At 35.8% G+C, this 19,843-nt stretch overlaps 1 protein-coding gene across 1 annotated transcript in view; it reads right to left on the bottom strand.

Moving 5' to 3' along the window:
- LOC100013503 (cytochrome P450 3A4-like) overlaps positions 1-19,843 on the bottom strand; it is a 32,063-nt gene that overhangs the window by 8,396 nt on the left and 3,824 nt on the right. Inside the window, exons 2-10 of the mRNA XM_056806463.1 lie at positions 17,973-18,066; positions 15,131-15,183; positions 10,979-11,078; positions 9,675-9,788; positions 9,115-9,203; positions 5,955-6,103; positions 5,278-5,405; positions 3,342-3,414; positions 1,144-1,304 (exon numbers count right to left, since the gene is read on the bottom strand). Of these exons, the coding sequence (XP_056662441.1) occupies positions 1,144-1,304; positions 3,342-3,414; positions 5,278-5,405; positions 5,955-6,103; positions 9,115-9,203; positions 9,675-9,788; positions 10,979-11,078; positions 15,131-15,183; positions 17,973-18,066 (961 nt within the window). The remainder of the gene's footprint in view (positions 1-1,143; positions 1,305-3,341; positions 3,415-5,277; positions 5,406-5,954; positions 6,104-9,114; positions 9,204-9,674; positions 9,789-10,978; positions 11,079-15,130; positions 15,184-17,972; positions 18,067-19,843) is intronic.

The following is a 19,843-nucleotide window of genomic DNA, read 5'->3' as shown; positions in this document are numbered from 1 at the left end:
TTTAAAGTGGTGTATTGGTAGAGGTAGAATTTAGAAGAGATATTTGGGGATGAGGATCAGAGAAAAATTCCCAGTGTCCCTTACAAAATATAACTTAGGCATTTATTCATTTACTAATCCTATTGTTCTGACACTTCTGTATAGCATGAATAATATTATGTGGCTTCGAAAAGAATAATGGGAAATCAATATGTAACCATAATTACTTATTTCCAAGGAAAAAAATCCTGATAATCTGCAAAACAGAGAAGAAAATCTTACAACAAAGATCTGGACCCAAAAAAATATGAGACAGAATCTGTCCCATTTTCTCCTGGGCCTAGATTGTTCTCAGCATAGTTATAAAGGTTCAGGCTTGGCTTTGCCAGGTGATCAATGAGATATAACAGAACACTTTTAGTCATTTATCTCCTCTCCATTACACTACCACCACTGTAGCTTGATCAATTATCACTGCTTAAATGAACTATTTCAATATCTTCTCAAGACTATCCCCTTACTTCATAAGGAAATACCTGACTATTCCCATAATTTTGATTTTCCATTTTGGTCCAAGATGATCCTGGTATGCCAAAAAAGAATTTCTAGGTATGGACAAACTCCAGTTTCCATATATAAAACATTTTGTCTTCTAACAAAAACCTGTTATAAGCCACATCAGATACTGAATGAGTTTCTGAGATGAGGACAGCAGAAGTGGGTAGGGGAGTGGAAAGCAAGCAAGAGATAAGAAAAGATAGTATGAAAGGAGGGAAAGAAAATTAGAATACATGATTAGTAGAAAGTAGACCCAAAGCCATAAAGACATTTAGTAACAGAAAAGATGTGAAACGAGTGCTATTAAGTGGCAAAAGGGCTCTGAAGTGGCTGCGTGAACAGAAGACAATTGGGTTTTTTCAGAATATTGCCCCCAAGTTGGTGATAGTTTCTGAGACATTTCATTCTCAGCAAGTAGAACTTCAGGTAAACCAATTGTGTCTCTACATTCTTTTGCCTTTTCAAACCATGCTCATGTCCCAAAAATGAGTAAATAGACAGCACAGGTGATTTTGACAAAGGTTCTAATAGGAGATGAGGCAAATCAGTGAATAGGAAGTAAGTTGGATGTGTGTGGGAATAGTTCTGTTCTCCTGATTCTCTCACCTTGTTGGGCAAAACTGCATCTATCTCCTTATGAAGTTTCTCCTGGATTTCAGGGTTGGTAGCCAGGTGATAAAAAAGGAAGGAAAGAACAGAACTGGTGGTTTCATAGCCAGCAAAAAGAAAGATAATCGATTGGGCCAAAATTTCTTGATCACTCAGATCTGAAATAGAGGTGAGGGAGATATTCAGACCAAGTCATCATTCCTTTTTATACCATTCAGTCAAACCAAAAGAATTTAGAAAGGCATCTACCAGACTCTAAAATATGTAGAAAGGGTCTAAAATGCATAGATATGATGGGAGTTTTCTGCCAAACTCAATCATACACAAAGCAGGAAAAAGAGTTAAGTCTAACTGGGGCTCCTGGACCTCATTTCCCCTCTATCTGTTCTTTCCATACCCATCCTTCATCCTCAGGTCTTGTTTCTGGATGTGATAAAAGTGACAACTCATTCAAGGTATGTCTTCTTCTTTCTAATATATGTCATAATATACACATTAAAAGGCTCTAATTCAGGGGAGAGAGGATAGTGAGATTGCTAAGCGTTCAGAGAGCAAGACCTAGAGACAAGAGGTCCTAGGTTCAAATGTGGCCTCAGATATATCCTAGCTAGGTGACCCTGGGCAAGTCACTTAACTCCCATTGCCTATCATTTTCCAATCTTCTGCTTTGGATCCAATACACAGTTTTGATTCTAAGACAGAAGGTAAGGGTCTTAAAGAATAGGTAAGGGGAGAGGGGATAAGTGACTGTGCTAGGGCGGTTGTTGATGGACAGAAGCAGATGTGGAGGAGAGACCACAGAACTACAGCATGAAGGGAATTCAGGGAGCCATGCTGTCCAACAACTTGATTTTTTCAGTTCATTAATCAGAATCACAAAGTGTTTAAGTGACTTTCCCAAAGGTTCATAGGTGTCAGAACTAGGAATCAAATCTAAGTCTTCAGACCTAAACACCATATTCTTCCCATTGTGCCCTTCTATGTGTTTTCTCTGATGGGTTCCATGAAGGGAAGAGATCCAACGTGAAACTGTAACATGGACTACATTTACATAGTGTCTGGTGTTTATATTTAACCGACATTCTTTCACTTGGTCGTCATAACAAGCCTGTGAAAGTGCTAGTGTGAGAAGGCTTCTCTCCATTTTTTAGATAAGTGTCAGTTGTGGCTCAGAGCAATAAGGTGAAAGCTCCAAATTCACTTAGCTAATAAGCAACTAAAGCTGAAGCTAGGACAGAGGCCCATGACTCACAATTCTGGTTCTCCTTCCACTAAACTGTACTGCCTTCCTAAGACTGAGTTCCTGTGGGAATGCTTAGGTACAAGATAAGAGAGAGCATATCCTATCCATTGCCAGAATGATATATAGTCCTAATTAAACACAATTTAAGAAGTTTCCCCACATGTTGTATATTGCAAGAGAAACATATCTCAGATCAATCTCTTCTTTTCTTTCCTAGATGAGCACAAAAGACCATAGTATAGGACGTGGTAGAGAGTAAAATTATAGAATTTATAACAAGAAGGGATTTTAGCCATCACTTGGCCATTTACCCTTCTTTCTTATATATGACAAGAAAGACCAGACAAGGACACACAAGTATTTTGGTGCATAGCTAAGATTAGAACATAGATTTTTTTCTCTAGGAAAGAAAATCATTTTTCTCTCTTCAACATGCCAAATTCCTGTCCTAGGAAAAAGAGGTTTTAGTGTCATCATCCAGGCTTTAGACTAGGTTGACCATCACAAATGATCATATATTTTTGGAAATTGTTTCCATCTGGATCATCCAATGTCAAGCTACCATTCTGAGATTGCTCAGTGATATAATAAATAAAATGTTGGGATTAGATCTGAGTTCAAATTCTACCACAAAGATTTACTAGCTGTGATCTTCTGGAAGTTGCTTACATTCTCTCAGCCTTAGTTTCCTCATCTCTAAAACAGAAATAATTATGACCACAAATTCACAAAATTGCTATGAAGATCAAATAAAGTAATATATATATATATATATATATATATATATAAAGTGCTCTGCTATTTTAAAACCCTGTACGTCATCTTTGTTGTTGTCAGCATGATCATCTTTGTTATTGCCATTTGGAATATCATCTAAGCAAATTGGAAAATCTCCATTATCACAGATAGTGATTTGAAGATTTCAATTTGAATACAGTTATTCCCAAGGTACCTTTATGAGAATGTGGCTCTGAATTTTTAGAAGACTGAGAATCCATCATAAGCTGAAGCAAATCTACTCGATGCTGAAAAAAATAATGCAAAATAAATACTAATGCTGAAAAAATAGTTGAGAACATAGATATTAGCTAGGAACACAAAAAATTAATATCTATATTGCAGAACAGATAACTGATTATCTAAATGATCAGAAGGTAGATTGTGGTTTCAGCTCTGTGGCAGAATTAAAATTCTACCCAAAGGCATTTCCACAAAAAACCTCCAAGGGCTAAAGAGCCTCAGCTCTAAGAGAATAAAAGGAGGGCTTATAATCAGATTCCTAAATTTTAAATGATTCTGTCCCAAACATTAAGACAGAGTTGTAAAAGGGAAGTAGTCCCTGAAGAATATAAAAGAAAATAATAAGTATATCAGGAAATGAATTATCTGAAAACTCATGGAAAGCATAGAAAGAGAATTCTTCAATGGTATATGATATGATTGAGATGGATCCTATTGATCACAATTTTAGAATAACTTCAAGGATGATTTTTTAGATAGCTCAGCAAAGATACAATAGATCAATATATCCATGCTTGAAGATTTTCTAGCTAGCAAGGGTCAACAGTAAGTTGAACTTTCATGGCAGAGCCTTCAAGAATTAAGGATCATAGCTATTCCACATGGAAAAAGTCTATGTAGGAAATTTGTGGGAAAATCAAAAATGTCCAAAATTTTCTGTCCAGATCCCAGATGAAGTATTTGGAATACATTATTGGCACAAACATAATAATTTTTTGGCTTATTCTTATATGGTCTTTACTATTATTGGTAAAGTCTGTTTTAGGGGTTTACAAATAAGAAAGGGTATTCTCTCCTTTCTAGGATTCCAACTAAGTGTTATATACTAATTTGTAATATATTAATAGGGTATGTTATTTTATCCCACCATAAATTAACTGAAGGCTGAGATAGTGTCTTCTTTCTCTTTGTATATAAACAGAGACACAGAACACAAGGTCTAGAGAATATTAAATAACAAGAGTATATGATCATAGAGTAAGAACTAGAAGGGAACTGGAGGTCATCAGGTGACCCTTCTTCATGTTACAGAAAATCCTCTAAAAATATGGGAGAATCCATAAATAATCAAGAATCAATAATCGAGAATCAAATAAAAATTATAGTGAGCGAGGATGAATGTCAAGTGAAGTTGAACACAAGTTTAGCTTGTTCTACTCTGAGATTAAAAAATAAAACCATTTTTTGCAAAAAAAAAATTGGAAAATGAGGGGATGTCCTTCCATTGGGGAATGGCTGAACAAATTGTGGTATATGTTGGTGATGGAATACAATTGTGCTCAAAGGAATAATTAACTGGAGGAATTCCATGTGAACTGGAACGACCTCCAGGAATTGATGCAGAGTGAGAGGAGCAAAATCAGGAGAACATTATGCACAGAGACTGATACACTGTGGTACAATCGAATGTAATGGACTTTTCCATTAGTGGCAATGCAGTGATCCGAACAACTTGGAGCGGCCTACGAGAACAAACACTATTCACATTCAGAGGTAAAACTGTGGGAGTAGAAACACAGAAGAAAAAACAACTGCTTGAAGACATGGGTCGAGGGAATATGGTTGGGGATGTAGACTCTAAATGAACATCCTAATGCCGACACCAACAACATGAAAATAGGTTTTCATCAAGGACACATGTAATGCCCAATGAAATTGCATGTTGGCTGCAGGAAGGGTGGGGGGAGGGGCTGAAGGGAAATAATATCATTCTTATAAACAAGAAATAATGTACTAAATTGACTAAATAAATTAACTTAAATAAATAAATAAATAATGACCAAAAAAATAAAAAATAAAAGGACTATGTAGATTAAAAAATACAACCCATTTTAATTGTACATATATTCTTATTCTAAGAGGCTTACCTTCTCTGTATTCTTTTTTCGTTCTTCTTTTATTTTTTTAACTGATTTTGCTAAGAAATTAATAGCATCTTTTGGAAATACAGTTATATCCAGTTTATTAAACAAAGGAGTAAGGAATGGAAAGATTGCTGAAGAAAAAAAATAAAAAAAATATCCTTAGGTAGCTGTAGAATTTTATAAGAGATGCAACCTTTTTTTGGAGTGTAAATGAGGAGATCATATCAGAGATACGAATTGTAATGTGACTTAATTTTCTTTTTAATTGACACCAGTGGTCTGTGAATTGTCTGTGGTGGGGGCCAATAGAAAGTTCAACAGTAAGTAGCAGGGAATCTCTCTCCGAAATCAGGTGTCGTGCCCATCTCTAGTCTTCAAGTTTAACTGCCTAGCTACCTATGATTGACCCAATCAGCAAGTAATTAACCTGAAGATTTAGGTTAGTTGCTTTCTGAAAACTTTCCCTCTCTAACAGATAGGAATTAAAGAAGTCAACTCCCAGAATTCCTGAAATTAAGTTCTAATTTATGCATCAGCTTCTTACTCTGCTAAATGAAGGGATAAGATTTGATGGCTATATTTTACACCATTTCTAAACTTGTGATCAGAGTTATTAAGCCATCTTCAGGAGTGTCAGGGTCACTTTAATTATTAATTTCTATAATGAAGAACTAACTTACCTACTGACAATATGAGAGGATCCAGAAAATTGAATCTTATTAACTTCTTGATTTCTCTAACAAAAGGATCATTCGGGTTATTCAAGGAATCAACATGTATTCCAAAGGAAGTGCTGGTGATGACATCCATGCTATATGCCCCTAAGATGCTGAGGACAAAAGAAAAAAAAGACATAGAATGGGCCCTTTTATCCTTCATCTTCAAGCAAAGACATGAAGAGAGGCTCTAAACCAGCAATGTCAAACAACAGAAATTGATGTCACTGAACCAGATAAAAGGGCAATTATGGGACATATATGAAATAAGGAAAAACATTAAGATTGTTTATTTGATATTGACTTTTTAATTTTATTACATATTTTTCAATTACATTTTAATGTGATTTTACCCCAAGGGCAGTTGAGGACAAATGTGAAAATGATCAGTAGCACATACTAGGTGAGATTTTTCAGAAAAGTGATAATTCCCTCTAAGCCAGGGATCCCCAAATGTTTTACACAGGGGGCCAGTTCACTTGGCCAGGCTATAAAAAAAAATCTATGAACAAATCTGTATACCACTGTCTGGGATAGCGGAAGCTGCAGCGCTGGCTGTGATGGACCTGTCACACCTTGCACAGGCCCCTCACTGCCACTGCTATCCCGGGCAGCAGTATACACTGTGTGGAATCCCCTCCCCCAGATCACCGCTCACCATGCTAATGTCTTCCATGGTGCAGCCACATAATCCTTTGCACAGCACCTCGTTCTCATTCAGTTACTCTCAGAACAAGGTACCACACAAAGGATTATGTCATTGGAAGTAGTACTGTACGTGAGCAATGCCATGCTTTGAGGCACTGAGACATACCATACTCCTCTCACTGACCACCAATGAAAGAGGTGCCCCTTCTGGAAGTGTGGTGGGGGCCATATAAATGGCCTCAAGGGCCTGCATGTGGCCTGCAGACTGTAGCTTGAGGACTCTTGCTCTAAGTAATTATATGAAAGTCCCAAACCACTTTATGAGTGAGTAAGCAAACACATGAATAAATAAATAGATGACACCTTGAGCAATCTAGATAGAAAATACAGAGTAGTGTCAATCACTATTATCATTTCTTGTTCCTAAGCTATTAGAAAAGGTAATATTTGTCCCATGTTACCCAGGTTACATTTTCCTCCCCACAGTGTAAATATTATATACTTTAAATTAATAAGCTATCATTTACTAATTTCTTACTACATGCCAGGCCCTGTGGCAGGTAGTGGAATGTTAAATGTAAAACTCTTTTCTAGCCTCAAGAAGTTGATATTTGAATATGTAATTAAATACATACATGCATGTGTGCATATATACATACATATACACATAGATACATACATACATAAATACCTAGAAGATCAAAACAGGTATGGAAACTATCTTCACTGGAGAAGGTAATAACAGCCATACTTTTGACTTCACCTTCTCTTGTATTCTTCAGATTATCTTCACAGTCGTTCACAATCTTATTCTAATGGTTTTCTTAATAAATTAAATCACCTAATTAATTATTAATAACTGACTGAGCCACAGATAATGGGTACTGTATGGATGAGCATCTGGTAAAGGAGGATGAATCAGAATGGTCAGACAGATAGGAGAACCAAAACAAAATAGAATCACAAAACACAAAGAGGAGAAAGTACACAGAATGAAAAGATGGTCAGCAATGTCACATGCTACAATGGAGATAAAAAAGGGATTACAAAAGGTCATTAGATTTAACAATTAAGAGACCAGTAATAGAGATAAGATAGCAGAGAAGCAAGCAGGGACAGAAAGCTCCCTCCAACACCAAACTCATCTAAAAAATGCACCAGACTGACTAACAATTGGGAAATCCAAGAGGAGAAAAAACAGTCATTTCTCCAGCCCACTTTGACATAGGAAAACAAATAAAGATTTGTTTTACTGGACAGAAATTAGTCCTAAGGAAAACTTGAGCAACCAGAGATTTTTTCTAAATGGAATAAAAGGTCCTAAACCCATATTGAAACTATTGTGAATTCATACAGGGTACAGGAATAGGTGACAACTGCGAGGTTGTTGCTTCCTACACCTTTCTGATCCAGTGTGGAATATACAAGAGACAAGTACTCAGATATGAGGATGAATCACAGGCCCTATCAAGCAAGGGAGAAGTTCATAAGCAAGCAGCAACAATGTCCTTCGGACCCTTGGAGAAGACGTTGACCTCTTGGACCAATCTGAAGCCTACTGAGGAATAATGAAAGGAATGTCAGAACAAAAGGAAGCCTACAATTCTAGCACTCTGAACAAGCTGAGTTTTCCAGATGAAGGATAGTGCCTCAGTCTGCCAATAATTTATTACTGCTCAGATCCAAATACAGGTCAGGACCCTAGAGAACTCAGACATCACCCAGAGAGGAGGAAAGGAGAGAGAAACTAATCAGATATTACCCTGGATGAGATCACTTAGAGCATCAAAGTCTTATAAAAGTCTAGAATGAGACAGCCTTGGGAGCCTGGAATAAAAAAACACCCAATGTCCCCAAGAAAGTTATAATAAAAACAAACCAGACATTCCCTCCAAAAGGGTGAGAAACCTGCATCTACCATAAAGTCTGAAGTTAGGAAGCTTAAAACAATGAATTAACAAACAACAAATGAATCCCATAATAAATGAATATTTTAGTGACAGAGGTGCTCAAAACACAGAAGAATATAGTAATGCCAAAAAGTTTACAAGCCAAGCCTCAAAGGAAAATACAGTTTGAACACAAATTCAATTATAATTCTGAGAGAGATGAAGCAAGAGTTGGAATGTTTTATAAATATAAGATGATCATTAATAAGTTGAAAGAATTTTTATTTTTAAAGGTTTAGTTAAATGAAAATTTTGAAAGTCAAACTACAAAGGTCTCAGAATAGGAAAAGCTGAACAAAGAAAAAGAAGCAAAGTTAGTCATCATGTTTCAATACATTTCTCAAGAGGTTTACCCACAGAGAGGAAAATCAAATTATCTTGTCCTTTATATTTACTTTCATAATGTCAAGACAATAACCCTAAAGTGGATGTTTTAGTTTTAGAAAATGGTAGCAGGAGAGGGGGTTTAAGCAAGCAGGGGCTTCTGATGCTCCTCAGGTTCCTCCAGTTTTTATCCCCATACTTACTCTTTCATAGTTACAGGCTTGCTTTTCTCAGCCTCCTTCTTCATGTTCTTCACTAAGACATCTCCATATTGGTTTATGATAGGAAACATCTAAATGCCAAATCACAATAATTATATGTGGAAAACCAAGTCTGGCAATAAATCAGATTTCTCAATCCAGAAGAAGCATAATGATATTTCTTTAATTTGCTTTTCTCCTTTAGAATATAAAGAATCATAGATCTAAAGAAGGAATAGGCTTCAAAGGTCCTATAGTCAAACTCTTTCATTTTAAAGATGAGAAACCTGTCAGTCAGGGTGGTTAAGTGACTTGACAATGGTCAATCAAATAATTGGTGTCAGAGTTGAGATTGATAGTCAAGTTGTTTAACTCCAGAGATGATGCTCTCTCCATTGTGTCACCAAAAAAAAAAAGAAAGAAAGAAAAATGTTCCCTTAAATGAGCCTCATATTTGTTGACCTATTAATTAGATATTAACTGGAGAAAAATCATTGGATAGTTTGTTTTTTACTTCCCCTAGAATCAGTGTTTTAGAATGTGACCAATGTCTATTACTTTACCTCCTTGAGTTTTCCACTTGTAAATGTTGGAGACAACACTGTTCGAATCCTCTTCCATTGGTCATCTTTAGCAACTGTGATGGCACTCTCCAAAGAGCCTACTGGACCAAAACTCTAGAAGGAAAAAGTAAAATGCAATACCACTCACATATTAACTAGAACCAGAACAGAAGTCCATCAAACTTTCAAGAATATTGAACTAATTCATTTTTAAACCCTGGCTTTCTGTCTTAGAATTGATACTAAGTACCAGTTTAAAGGCAGAAGAATGGTAAGGGTTAAGCAACTGGGGTTAAGTAAGTTGTTCAGGATAACACCATTAGGAAGTGTCTGAGGCCAGCTTTGTACCCAGAACCTCTCATCTCCAGAATTTGCTCTCTATCCTCTTAGCCACCTAGTTGTCCCTGGAGTAATTATTTATAAAAATCTCTAGTTAATTGATTCTTTATAGCTCATGGACTTTGGTGGCATGAATCCTCTTTTCTGTGTTAAAAACTAGGCCTATTGTATCTGTAGGAGTGGTTTCCAGACTTCATTGCTTCAGATATTGCATCCCAGGATAAGATTGGGAGTACTAGGCTAGAAGCAATGCTATTCCCAGGAATCTTGCATGCTATGTCCCAGGCTATCTCTCATATGTGAAGTAGCAGTAAAGAGGTAGTGGTGAAGGGAGTGATAGTAGTAGTGGTAGTCGTCTTAATTTGACCTGCCTTACGTTCTGTATCTTTCTCATGTAGCCTGTTGCTTCAGCTATCCTTCATTGCCTGTCATATGTGAGGTTATTATTTAATAGTTGAATGGCACCTCCTCGACAGGATTTTTTAATACTAGATCATGACAGGGATGACCTGGCCAAAAGAAAGAAAGGAGGCTTAGAGGTATTTCCAAGACTTCCAAGACAGGTGTCTCATACCCATCTCTCTTTTGGAGGGAGCTGATTTACAATTACTGCCTATGGAGATGAGGAAGGAAAGCCCATTCTCCACAATGATCTTTGCCTTTAATAATGGCCCTGAGAGGTCAGATTACAAGCAAGTCTGATTGTTGATGTGGAAATATTGCCACTAATAAGTTTTGGGAGCCAAAGAGATATTAGTGAGGCTTCAAGTCATCCAGGAAAAACTGTCTTCTGTCTCCCCCTCAAGATGCATTGCCCTCAGTGAGGTTGTCTTGTCCCACCACCTTCTGTTAGAGTATCAACTGTGAAACTAATATTTGTAGATGGTCTAAAAACTGTAGGACCCTTAACATGCTTAGAGAGTTTTCCCCATTGCTGCCAATATTATGCTTCTACTGTGACTTACCCGACGATTGGTGAATACTGAATAACATTCTTTTACCATGACTGTTTTGATAGTCTCTGGGTCCATGGTGGCCAATACAGGTTGCCTACCATCATAAAATCTATATCCCCAAAAGGAACAAATTATATCAGTTAGCAAGTTAGACTATTTGAAACTGAGTTAAGACTATATGAGCTCATGAGCTCATTGCTGACTTTTTTCTTTAATTTCTTTAATTTAAGATGTGGGACTGGGCAAAGAATCCAAAATATAAATTTTCAGTGAATATTTATGAGATCCTTTACTTAAATTAGAATCCTGCCTCAGATACTTCCTACCTCTTGAGCCTATGCAAGTCATGAACATCTCTCAAACTCAGTTCCTGAAAAATGAGGATAATAATGCTGTCTACCTATTACCTAGCTGGGGTCTCCAAGTCTATCAAGAATACAATCAAACTAAGAGGGCTGTTGTGAAGATTTAAAAAAAGCATATAAACGGTGCTTTGAAATCTTTTTAAAATAGTCTTTTCCATTGTCATGGATATTATTGTTAATGTCACAAAAGTATAAAGCAAAGTATCATGTGATGTATGATGGGAAAAGGGAACAGTCTTGACTATTGGGCAATAAATTTTGTATTACATTCAGGATGAGAAAACAGTATAGGTGGGAAATTTACTATCCAGGTGGGGTGAAACTGGCAGAGTAATCCAGAGCCACTCTGTGCCACCATGAGAATCCTCTCCAACAAAGATTAAAATATCACCTCAAAATGAATACAGGAGTGAAAGAACCAACAAGAAGACAGATGAAACAACTTTCACAGATGAAACAACTTTCAAGAAAAGAAAAACTCAAAAGGTAGGCAAAGAACATCTAGGACACTGGGGTGATAGAAGAGCAGCGTCAGTAAGAGACTGTAGCAAGGAGGGAAGAGCAAGCCACACACTCCTCACCCACATCTGCTGTCTGAAGTTTGGAACCTAAGCGCAAGCCAACATCCAGATCCTAAGATCCTGCCTTGGTAAATAGTGGTACAAGCCAACCCATACCCCTTGAAATTTCAAACATGTGGAGAAGTCTGGAGCCTCAGCCCAAGGAATTCTAGTCTGGGCTTAAGATAAGGACATAGTTCACACATTGGGATACCTGATAGTATACTAAGTATTAAGTACTGATATTTTTGCTTTGAGCTCAGTATGGGAGCACCAAAACAGGACAATCACGGGTGTGCCTGATTGGATCAAGTACATAGTAAAACTAAAAACTTGAGCCTAAGCCTCGGGCTAGAATTTGATCAATCCCTGACCTGATCAAGAGCAGAATGACATCAAAAGCTTACACCTAAGTCTGAGGCATGTCTTTAAGCTATCAGCATCTCAAGGATCAATTGAATCATCAGGGGGAGGGAGCTCTCAGAGCTCATAGCCCTCAGACATCACATCATACACCCAAGCCTACCTATAATTAAATAGGGAAAATGAGCAAACAAAAAAAAAAGCACCTAACTCTAAAGAATTTTATGGAGACAAAGAGCAAGATACAAATACAGAAAGGGACAGTGAAACAGTAGGGACTTCTGTGCAGAAGAGTAGACATGAACAGATTTATGCACAAGAAAAACCATTCAAGCATTAATATTAAGACTGAACTAGATGATATGAGAAAATAACAAAGGATCCACCCATGAAGAAAAAAAGTACCTATCTCCAGAGAGACCAATGATGGGTTCAGTGCAAATACGCATATTGTTTTCCTTTTATTTTCCTTGGGTTTTTTCAACATGCTAACATAGACATGGGTTTTGCATAGGTATAATTGATATCATATTATTGGCCTTAGTGGGTGAACTGAAGAGGACAGTATTTGGAACACATTTTTTTTAATTTGTAATCTTAAAAATAAATAGTTTAAATAAATATTTTTAAATGGACCAGTTAGGAGGAAAAGTGAAGGCAGGTAGAATCCTGTCAAGAGGCCACAACAATAGTCTATGTAAATGCTAATAACAACTTGTACTAGTGTTAGTAGTGGTGGTAGTAGGAATAGAAAAGGAATTTGAAAGATGTTGCTGAGATGGAATTGAAATTCATAGAAGGTGATTGAAGATCAGGAAGATGATTAGATCTGAGGTAAAAGAGGGTAAAAGTTGTTGAGTATAACCTTCAATGTTATAAAAACAGAAAAACATGTAAATTGGAGTTTTCAAACATATAGATGATCTACCAGTAGCTGGTAACTCCTGGAAGTCAGGTTAAGTGAAATTGTAAAAAGTTTAATAAAATAATGAAAATAAAATATAGATATTGTTAATTTGTGAATGTCTAAAATAATATTCAGCTGTATGCACCCCTTAGTATTTGAATTCAACACATTTATTGTAGATGATTTTGCCAGAAGAAATTAAGAAATCAAATGGAAGAAGGCCAGGAGAAATGATACTGGACTGAAATAAGTTTTGAGTGTGTTTAAATTGACTATGATATGTAGGTGGAAATATCCTGAAGACAGCTGGAAAGTCAGGTTTGCTGTGCAAAAGAAGGATCAAGACTGGAAATAGATTTCAGAGTTATCTGAAAACAAGTATAGAACGTAGGGGAGGGAACAAGTGCTACTGAGAAAAAAAGAATAGACACAGAGAGAAGAAAGGAAAGTCAAACACTGAATTAACTTTGCCATTGGCTCAAACTTTGATTCTCAATCAATTTTTCCTTTCTCAGTGAAACTCCTAGAAAAGTGTTGACATTTGCTCTTTTTCCTTACCTCCTGCTCACTGAAGAATCTGAGCAGACCAAACTAACCAGAAAGGTGAGAGGTCAGAACAAGGAGGTTGCAAAGATTTCAAAGGGGGAGGTTTCTGGGGGAATAGTAAAAGAAGAATGGTCTGGAAACAATAGTGGTGATTAAGTAACATGCCTTCCTCTTCTTATACCCCCTCAAGTAGTAGCTAGAGGGAGTAGGAAACAGAGCAGAAGGCATTACAAGGGACATGGTATTTTCAGGGGAGTGTCAGGTTTCTATTAAAGCAAGGAACTAAAAACCAAGCTGCTGGAAAGAGAAGTTGGTAGATAATAGAATTAAGGTTCCTCAGAGCATAACGCAATAGGTGATGGGAAAATTGGGTTAGAGGGGTCCTGGAAAATAATTGGACTGATCAGAATAAAAAGTGAACTATTCAGAATGAAGCACTATAGATATGCACCTAAGGTGGTGAGACTGGATGATGATAATGATTATGAAGAAAACATAAGAGACATGTTCGAATAGTATGCTTTTATGGAACAAATCAATAGATAACCCTCCTGAGAGTTTAAAATAAAATTTTAAAATTTTAAATCATGATATCCCAAAATAACTGAAATGTAACACATTGAGAAAAGGTATCATAGGATATGATTGGCAAGAAAGAAGACCAATAGAGTAGAACAATGACTTCAACAAAAAAACTTTGGCAGCTATGCACTTATTTCTGACATGAGATGACCCCCTATATATATATGTCTTAGTCAAATGTGCTCCCTATATGTTTATCTTTTCACATGTCTTCTGCCCACATATATGCTGAGGTGTAGTTGTTCAGGTATAATTCTTTTTTTAAAACCCTTACCTTCTGTCTTAGAATCAATACTGTGTTTTGGTTCCAAGACAGAAGAGTAATAAAGGATAGGCAAAGGGGTTAAGTGACTTGCCCAGATCACCTAATTAGGAAGTGAATGAGGCCAGATTTGAACCTAGGACTTTCCATCTCTAGGCCTGGCTCTCAATCCACTGAGCCACTCAGCTTCCCCCTTTATTAGCCTTTTTCATCATCTTTTTTCATTACTATTGTCTTTATATGCTGAATTGTATAACAGACTGGCAGTTCCTTAAGGACAGGATCTCCAAGTTCTGTCTTTGTATCTGCATTATATGGTAGGTAATATAATTCCTTCCTTCTTCAAAATCCACATTATGGCAGCAATGAACTCAAACAAGGCATATGTATAGAGTACATGACTTGGTATAACATCACATTAGATGGATCTGTTATGATGCTACAGGACTGCCCTAGGATTCTGTGGCTTTAAACAACTTTCCAATACATCTACACTCACAAATTAATTTGAGCTGCGCACCAGGGAGCTATTTCATGACTGACCATTGAAATGAGAAGATTACTTAGAATACTCACCCCCAGGTTTTTCCATATTTTTTAAAACAGTCGTAGTCAAAATTCACAAGACCCTGCAGAAAGTATTTTTAAATCAGATATTTTAATGAATTTTTAATAATCAGTCCTATTAGTATTACCTTATATTAGGAAGTTAAATATGAAATGATGTACTTTTACTATTGTTGTAATGCTCTTCATTTTCACTGACATGTATATTGCCCACCCTTATTTCTACTTGTTGACATCTGTCCCAGAACAAATGTGTTCACTTCTATGAAGACTTTCCTGATCCCTCCAGAAGAAAGTGATTTCTCTAGGATTCTTGCTCTCTTCATGGTAACTCTAATGCCTTCTTCCTATGCTATGACAGCCTATTTAAAGGAGGGAATGTTTCATTCATTATATTTATAACCCAGTGCATAGACCACAGTAGGTATTTAATAAACATTTGATGAACAGTAGAGTGATACAGTCTCTGCACTAATGTTCTCACTATATTTTCATATATATTACAACTAACTCAAGACAAGTCATCATCTGTACTGTAGTCTTTGAGGCAAGTGTCATGGATTTTTTCTTTGTTTTTCCCCTAGTGCAGGGTTTCATAACCTTTTCTGCGTTATGGATCTTTTTAGTGGTCTGGAAGGCCTATGGAGCCCTTCCCAAAATGATGTTTTTAAATTCATATAATACATAGCAGTATTAAAGAAACCAATTTTATTAAAACCCTTCAAAACTTTTATATTTCCCATGTTAAGAACCATTGATTTAGTGCTTAGCATAGTATATCATTCACAGTAGAAACTTGATAAATGCTCATTGAGTTACTGTTAATATAATTATGATGTAGCAACTCTTTGAGGTTTCAATGTACCATTCCATTTTTGCAGATGTAAAGGTCAGAAAAAGGCTGCTAAAGTTAGATATCATATTTTTATTGTTCTTATACTGTAGTATCACTTCCTAGGAAATTTAATTTGTAATCTGATTCATGACACTGACATGTTTTGTAAAGCATATATTACTCATTTTATCATTAATAATAATAATAGCTCCTATAGACATTACCTTATAGTACAATGTTTTAAATAAACTCTTATCTAATCCCTGAAAAAATATTTAATGATGATGAAAACTTTTTACAAGTCCCTTTTGCTTTTGATAGTATCTTATACTTTCTGAACCTGCTTCACATATAGTTTATGATTTTGAGTCTCTTGATTCTCACAATAATGTGATGGGGTAATTAGTAAACCAAAGCACAGAAGAGGTGATTGGTTTCCCTAGCTCAGCCAATGACCCTCCAGTTCAAATCTTTGGACTCTATTCCAGAGTTTTTTCTAGTACATAACACATATGATGTAAATCTCCAAGAACTATGTCTCTCCAACCTTATGCATCAATATCAGGAATTAAAATTTCTTGTGTAATCAGTTGAAACACATAGTGATAGAGAACTGTTCTGAAAATCCAGAAGTCCTGCATTCAAGTTCTGCCTCTGACACATGCTGGATGTGTGTGACCCTGGCCAAGGTAATCAACTACTAACTGTAGGTAACTCTCTAAGACTATAAGTTGTGGGAAAACTCAGATGGTAATAAGCAGTTACCTCACCTGGGAATTCTTATGCCAGTGAAATCACAAGCTAATTGCTATCCCCAAGAGCACTAAGGAAACAGGACTCAAAAGGAAATTCTTTTTGAATCAATGACTAAATCTTCTAAAGAAAGTTTATAATACTAACAACCCCTCAGACAGAATTTAGTGTAGAACATTCAGCCCCTCACTTCTAACAGAAGCTCTTTGTACATGAGGGACTAATGAGAAAGAATGCTAGCCACATCTAGAAAAAGAAATGTGGGAGTAGAGATCCAGAGGAAAATGAATGATTTATCACTTGTTTATTTGGGTGTATGATTTGGGGGGTTGCTTTTAAAAGATTAATCTATTGCAAACATCAATAATATGGAAATGGGTTTTGAGTGATAATATGTGTTTAACCCAATGGAATTGCTTGTCAACTCCAAGAGGGGGGAGGGAAGAGGAGAAGGAGATAACAAGAATCATGTAAGCATGGAAAAATGTTTTAAATAAAAAAACAAAAATAAAATTTTGAAAAGAAGCCCTTTGTCCAATGAAAGAAACTCTTTATACTATTATACATTACAGCCTATATCTCTAAAGGACAAGTCCATAGTAATTTATCTTAAGGAAATCTGAAATCTTTTAAAGAATCATTAGTTTTTTATAACAAAATAACTAGATATAATGCAAATGCAGTGAATGGGAGAAATGACTAAACAGATTGTGATATAATAATGCAATATGTTGTATTGTACTATTGGAAATAACAAATATTGGAAATATCAAAATGGGAAAATGTGTAAAGAGTTGAAAAGAAAAGAAAAGAGAAAAATGCATACCATGATTATATTTTTTTAAAAAACAGCCACAAAATCAAGAGAAAAAATACCCAGGTAAACAAATCCAAAAAGAAGTCAAAAGCATAAAATGTTTATATTATCATGCAAATATAATTTACATATTTTAAAACAAAATGTAAACAATGCGGATTTGATGAGATTACATATAGTTTTATGCATTTTAGTTAAATAATTTTTGGTGATGGTGTATAATAAAATAAAAATAATATATATATATAATATAAAAATTATTTTAATAAGAATCAGATGTTCCTAGACTTTGAACTGAGAGTTCAGATCTCTCATTTTACAGATGAGGAAACTGATATTTATGCTTAATAAATATCATAAGTTGTATTTATACCCATCTCCTAAAGGTAGAACAAATGCTCTTTCCACCATACAAAGATAGTAAAGGAGAACTTATTGATACTCACTTTGCGATAAGAAAGAACAGTGCCAAAGAAAGGAAGAGGTTTGGGTCCTGGAATTCCTAAGTTCTTAAATAACTTGTGTGTCCTGGTCCCATATCTATAGGATGAAATAAAAAGTACAAAAGCATTAGAGTCAAGTCAAAGAACAGACACATAAGTGGCATGATTCTCTTATTAATAATTAGAATGGGTTGAAGTATAAAGTAAATACCTTGAGGTAAGGCTTGGTTTACTCAGATCCAGATGCTAATGGGACACTTCCAGATATACTTCATGGCTCACACAAACATCCTGAGATATTACAAGACCTACCTGAGATTCTTTGATGTATCACCTTAGAGTCAGTAAGGACTGAGATGACACATTAGATGTAGTCCTTTTTGACAAGCCTCAAGGAATCATCAGAAGTGCTGATGGAATATATCCCCTGTTTGTCTAGACTCATTCCATCATCACTAATCTTCACTCTATTGTGCTACAACTAGGACCAATTTTTTTCTTGTTAGTCTAGATCCATTCCAAGAGCAAGGCACATTATATATCATCACAATAACTCAGTACATGAGCTTCAGAACTTAAACCCTCCTCTCCAGTACCCAACCCAACTTTGGTACAGCAAACAGACCACTGATCTTTAGAAGCAGGACAACAAACACCAAAATCAGCGTTTCTAGTATCTTTCACTCCACTTAATGATCCACCCAAAGGCCAAAGAACCTCATATACTTACTGTTAGAACTTCATATAGAGGAAGAATTATTAGGATATTTCTAGCCTCCCTCCCTCTTTAATACTTCAGAGAGAAATGGTTGTTTGCTATGGCTAGCATCCCTACTACCTATTTTTCCACATAACAGAGAGTTCTCAGATGACTAAGCAAAAATCACCCACTTCTTTTGCCACTATTTCCCATTCACTTATCCCCATACATTGTTGTTCTGCTCTCTCAGATAGAAACTCAGGTGTGTACACCTCTTCCATCACATCCTCTGGATAAGCATTCTATGTTCAATATGTTCCCCTTCATTTTCTTTCTTTACTAACTTCCTTTCTTCAGGCCGTCATGTTATGCTACAGCCTATTCAGGTTCATCCTGTACCTACCCAGTATGCTTTGGGATACCCACACTTTTATTTCCTCAAAGACTTTTACACTGAATAATGAAACTGCCTTACTGAAAGGTGTTTAAAACTGATGAATGTTCAGCAAAACATAAATAAAAAGGATAGATGCTGAATCACTTCCTACCCTTCCATTTGCAGATATCTTTGAATTTATTGCCCTAAACCAGAATCTAATACAGAATGTTGTGATTAGATCCACAATGATCATATCCATTTTTGGTGGATTTATGAGTAAGTAAGCACATTAATATGCCATTGGTGCGACTTCAGATTCAAGAAAATACTTTGGAGAGCAATGTGGTAACATACTAGAAGACTCAGAAAACTGAATATGACTTTTAATCAAGCAATTCTTCTACCATGACTATCACAGAAATAAACATGCACTTTTAAAAATTATTTATGCACACAAAAATAAATCCATTTCTACTTTCTCTTCAAAAGAAAAAAATTGGGCCCAAATAAAATGTTCAGAACTGTCTAACTATTTAATGCATGTTATTATAGTCAAATATTATGGAACCCAAGAAAACAATAATTATAGGAAATAAGGAAAGAACTTTATGAGATGAGGCAGGGCAAAATAAAAAAAAAACCTGAATGGTTAAATGTGACATTGTAACTACACCAAATACTTATTTTTTAAAAGAGACAAGGAACACATAGTCAAGTGTTTTGAAGGCTAAACTTTTAAGTTTTAATTTCACAAAAAGTTTTCTAATACTTTTTTAAAACTTAGTTGAGGGATGG

The sequence above is a fragment of the Monodelphis domestica genome, chromosome 7 (genome assembly GCF_027887165.1).
Source record: "Monodelphis domestica isolate mMonDom1 chromosome 7, mMonDom1.pri, whole genome shotgun sequence".
Classification (NCBI taxonomy): domain Eukaryota; kingdom Metazoa; phylum Chordata; class Mammalia; order Didelphimorphia; family Didelphidae; genus Monodelphis; species Monodelphis domestica.
This window is presented reverse-complemented; position numbering and strand designations above follow the sequence as displayed.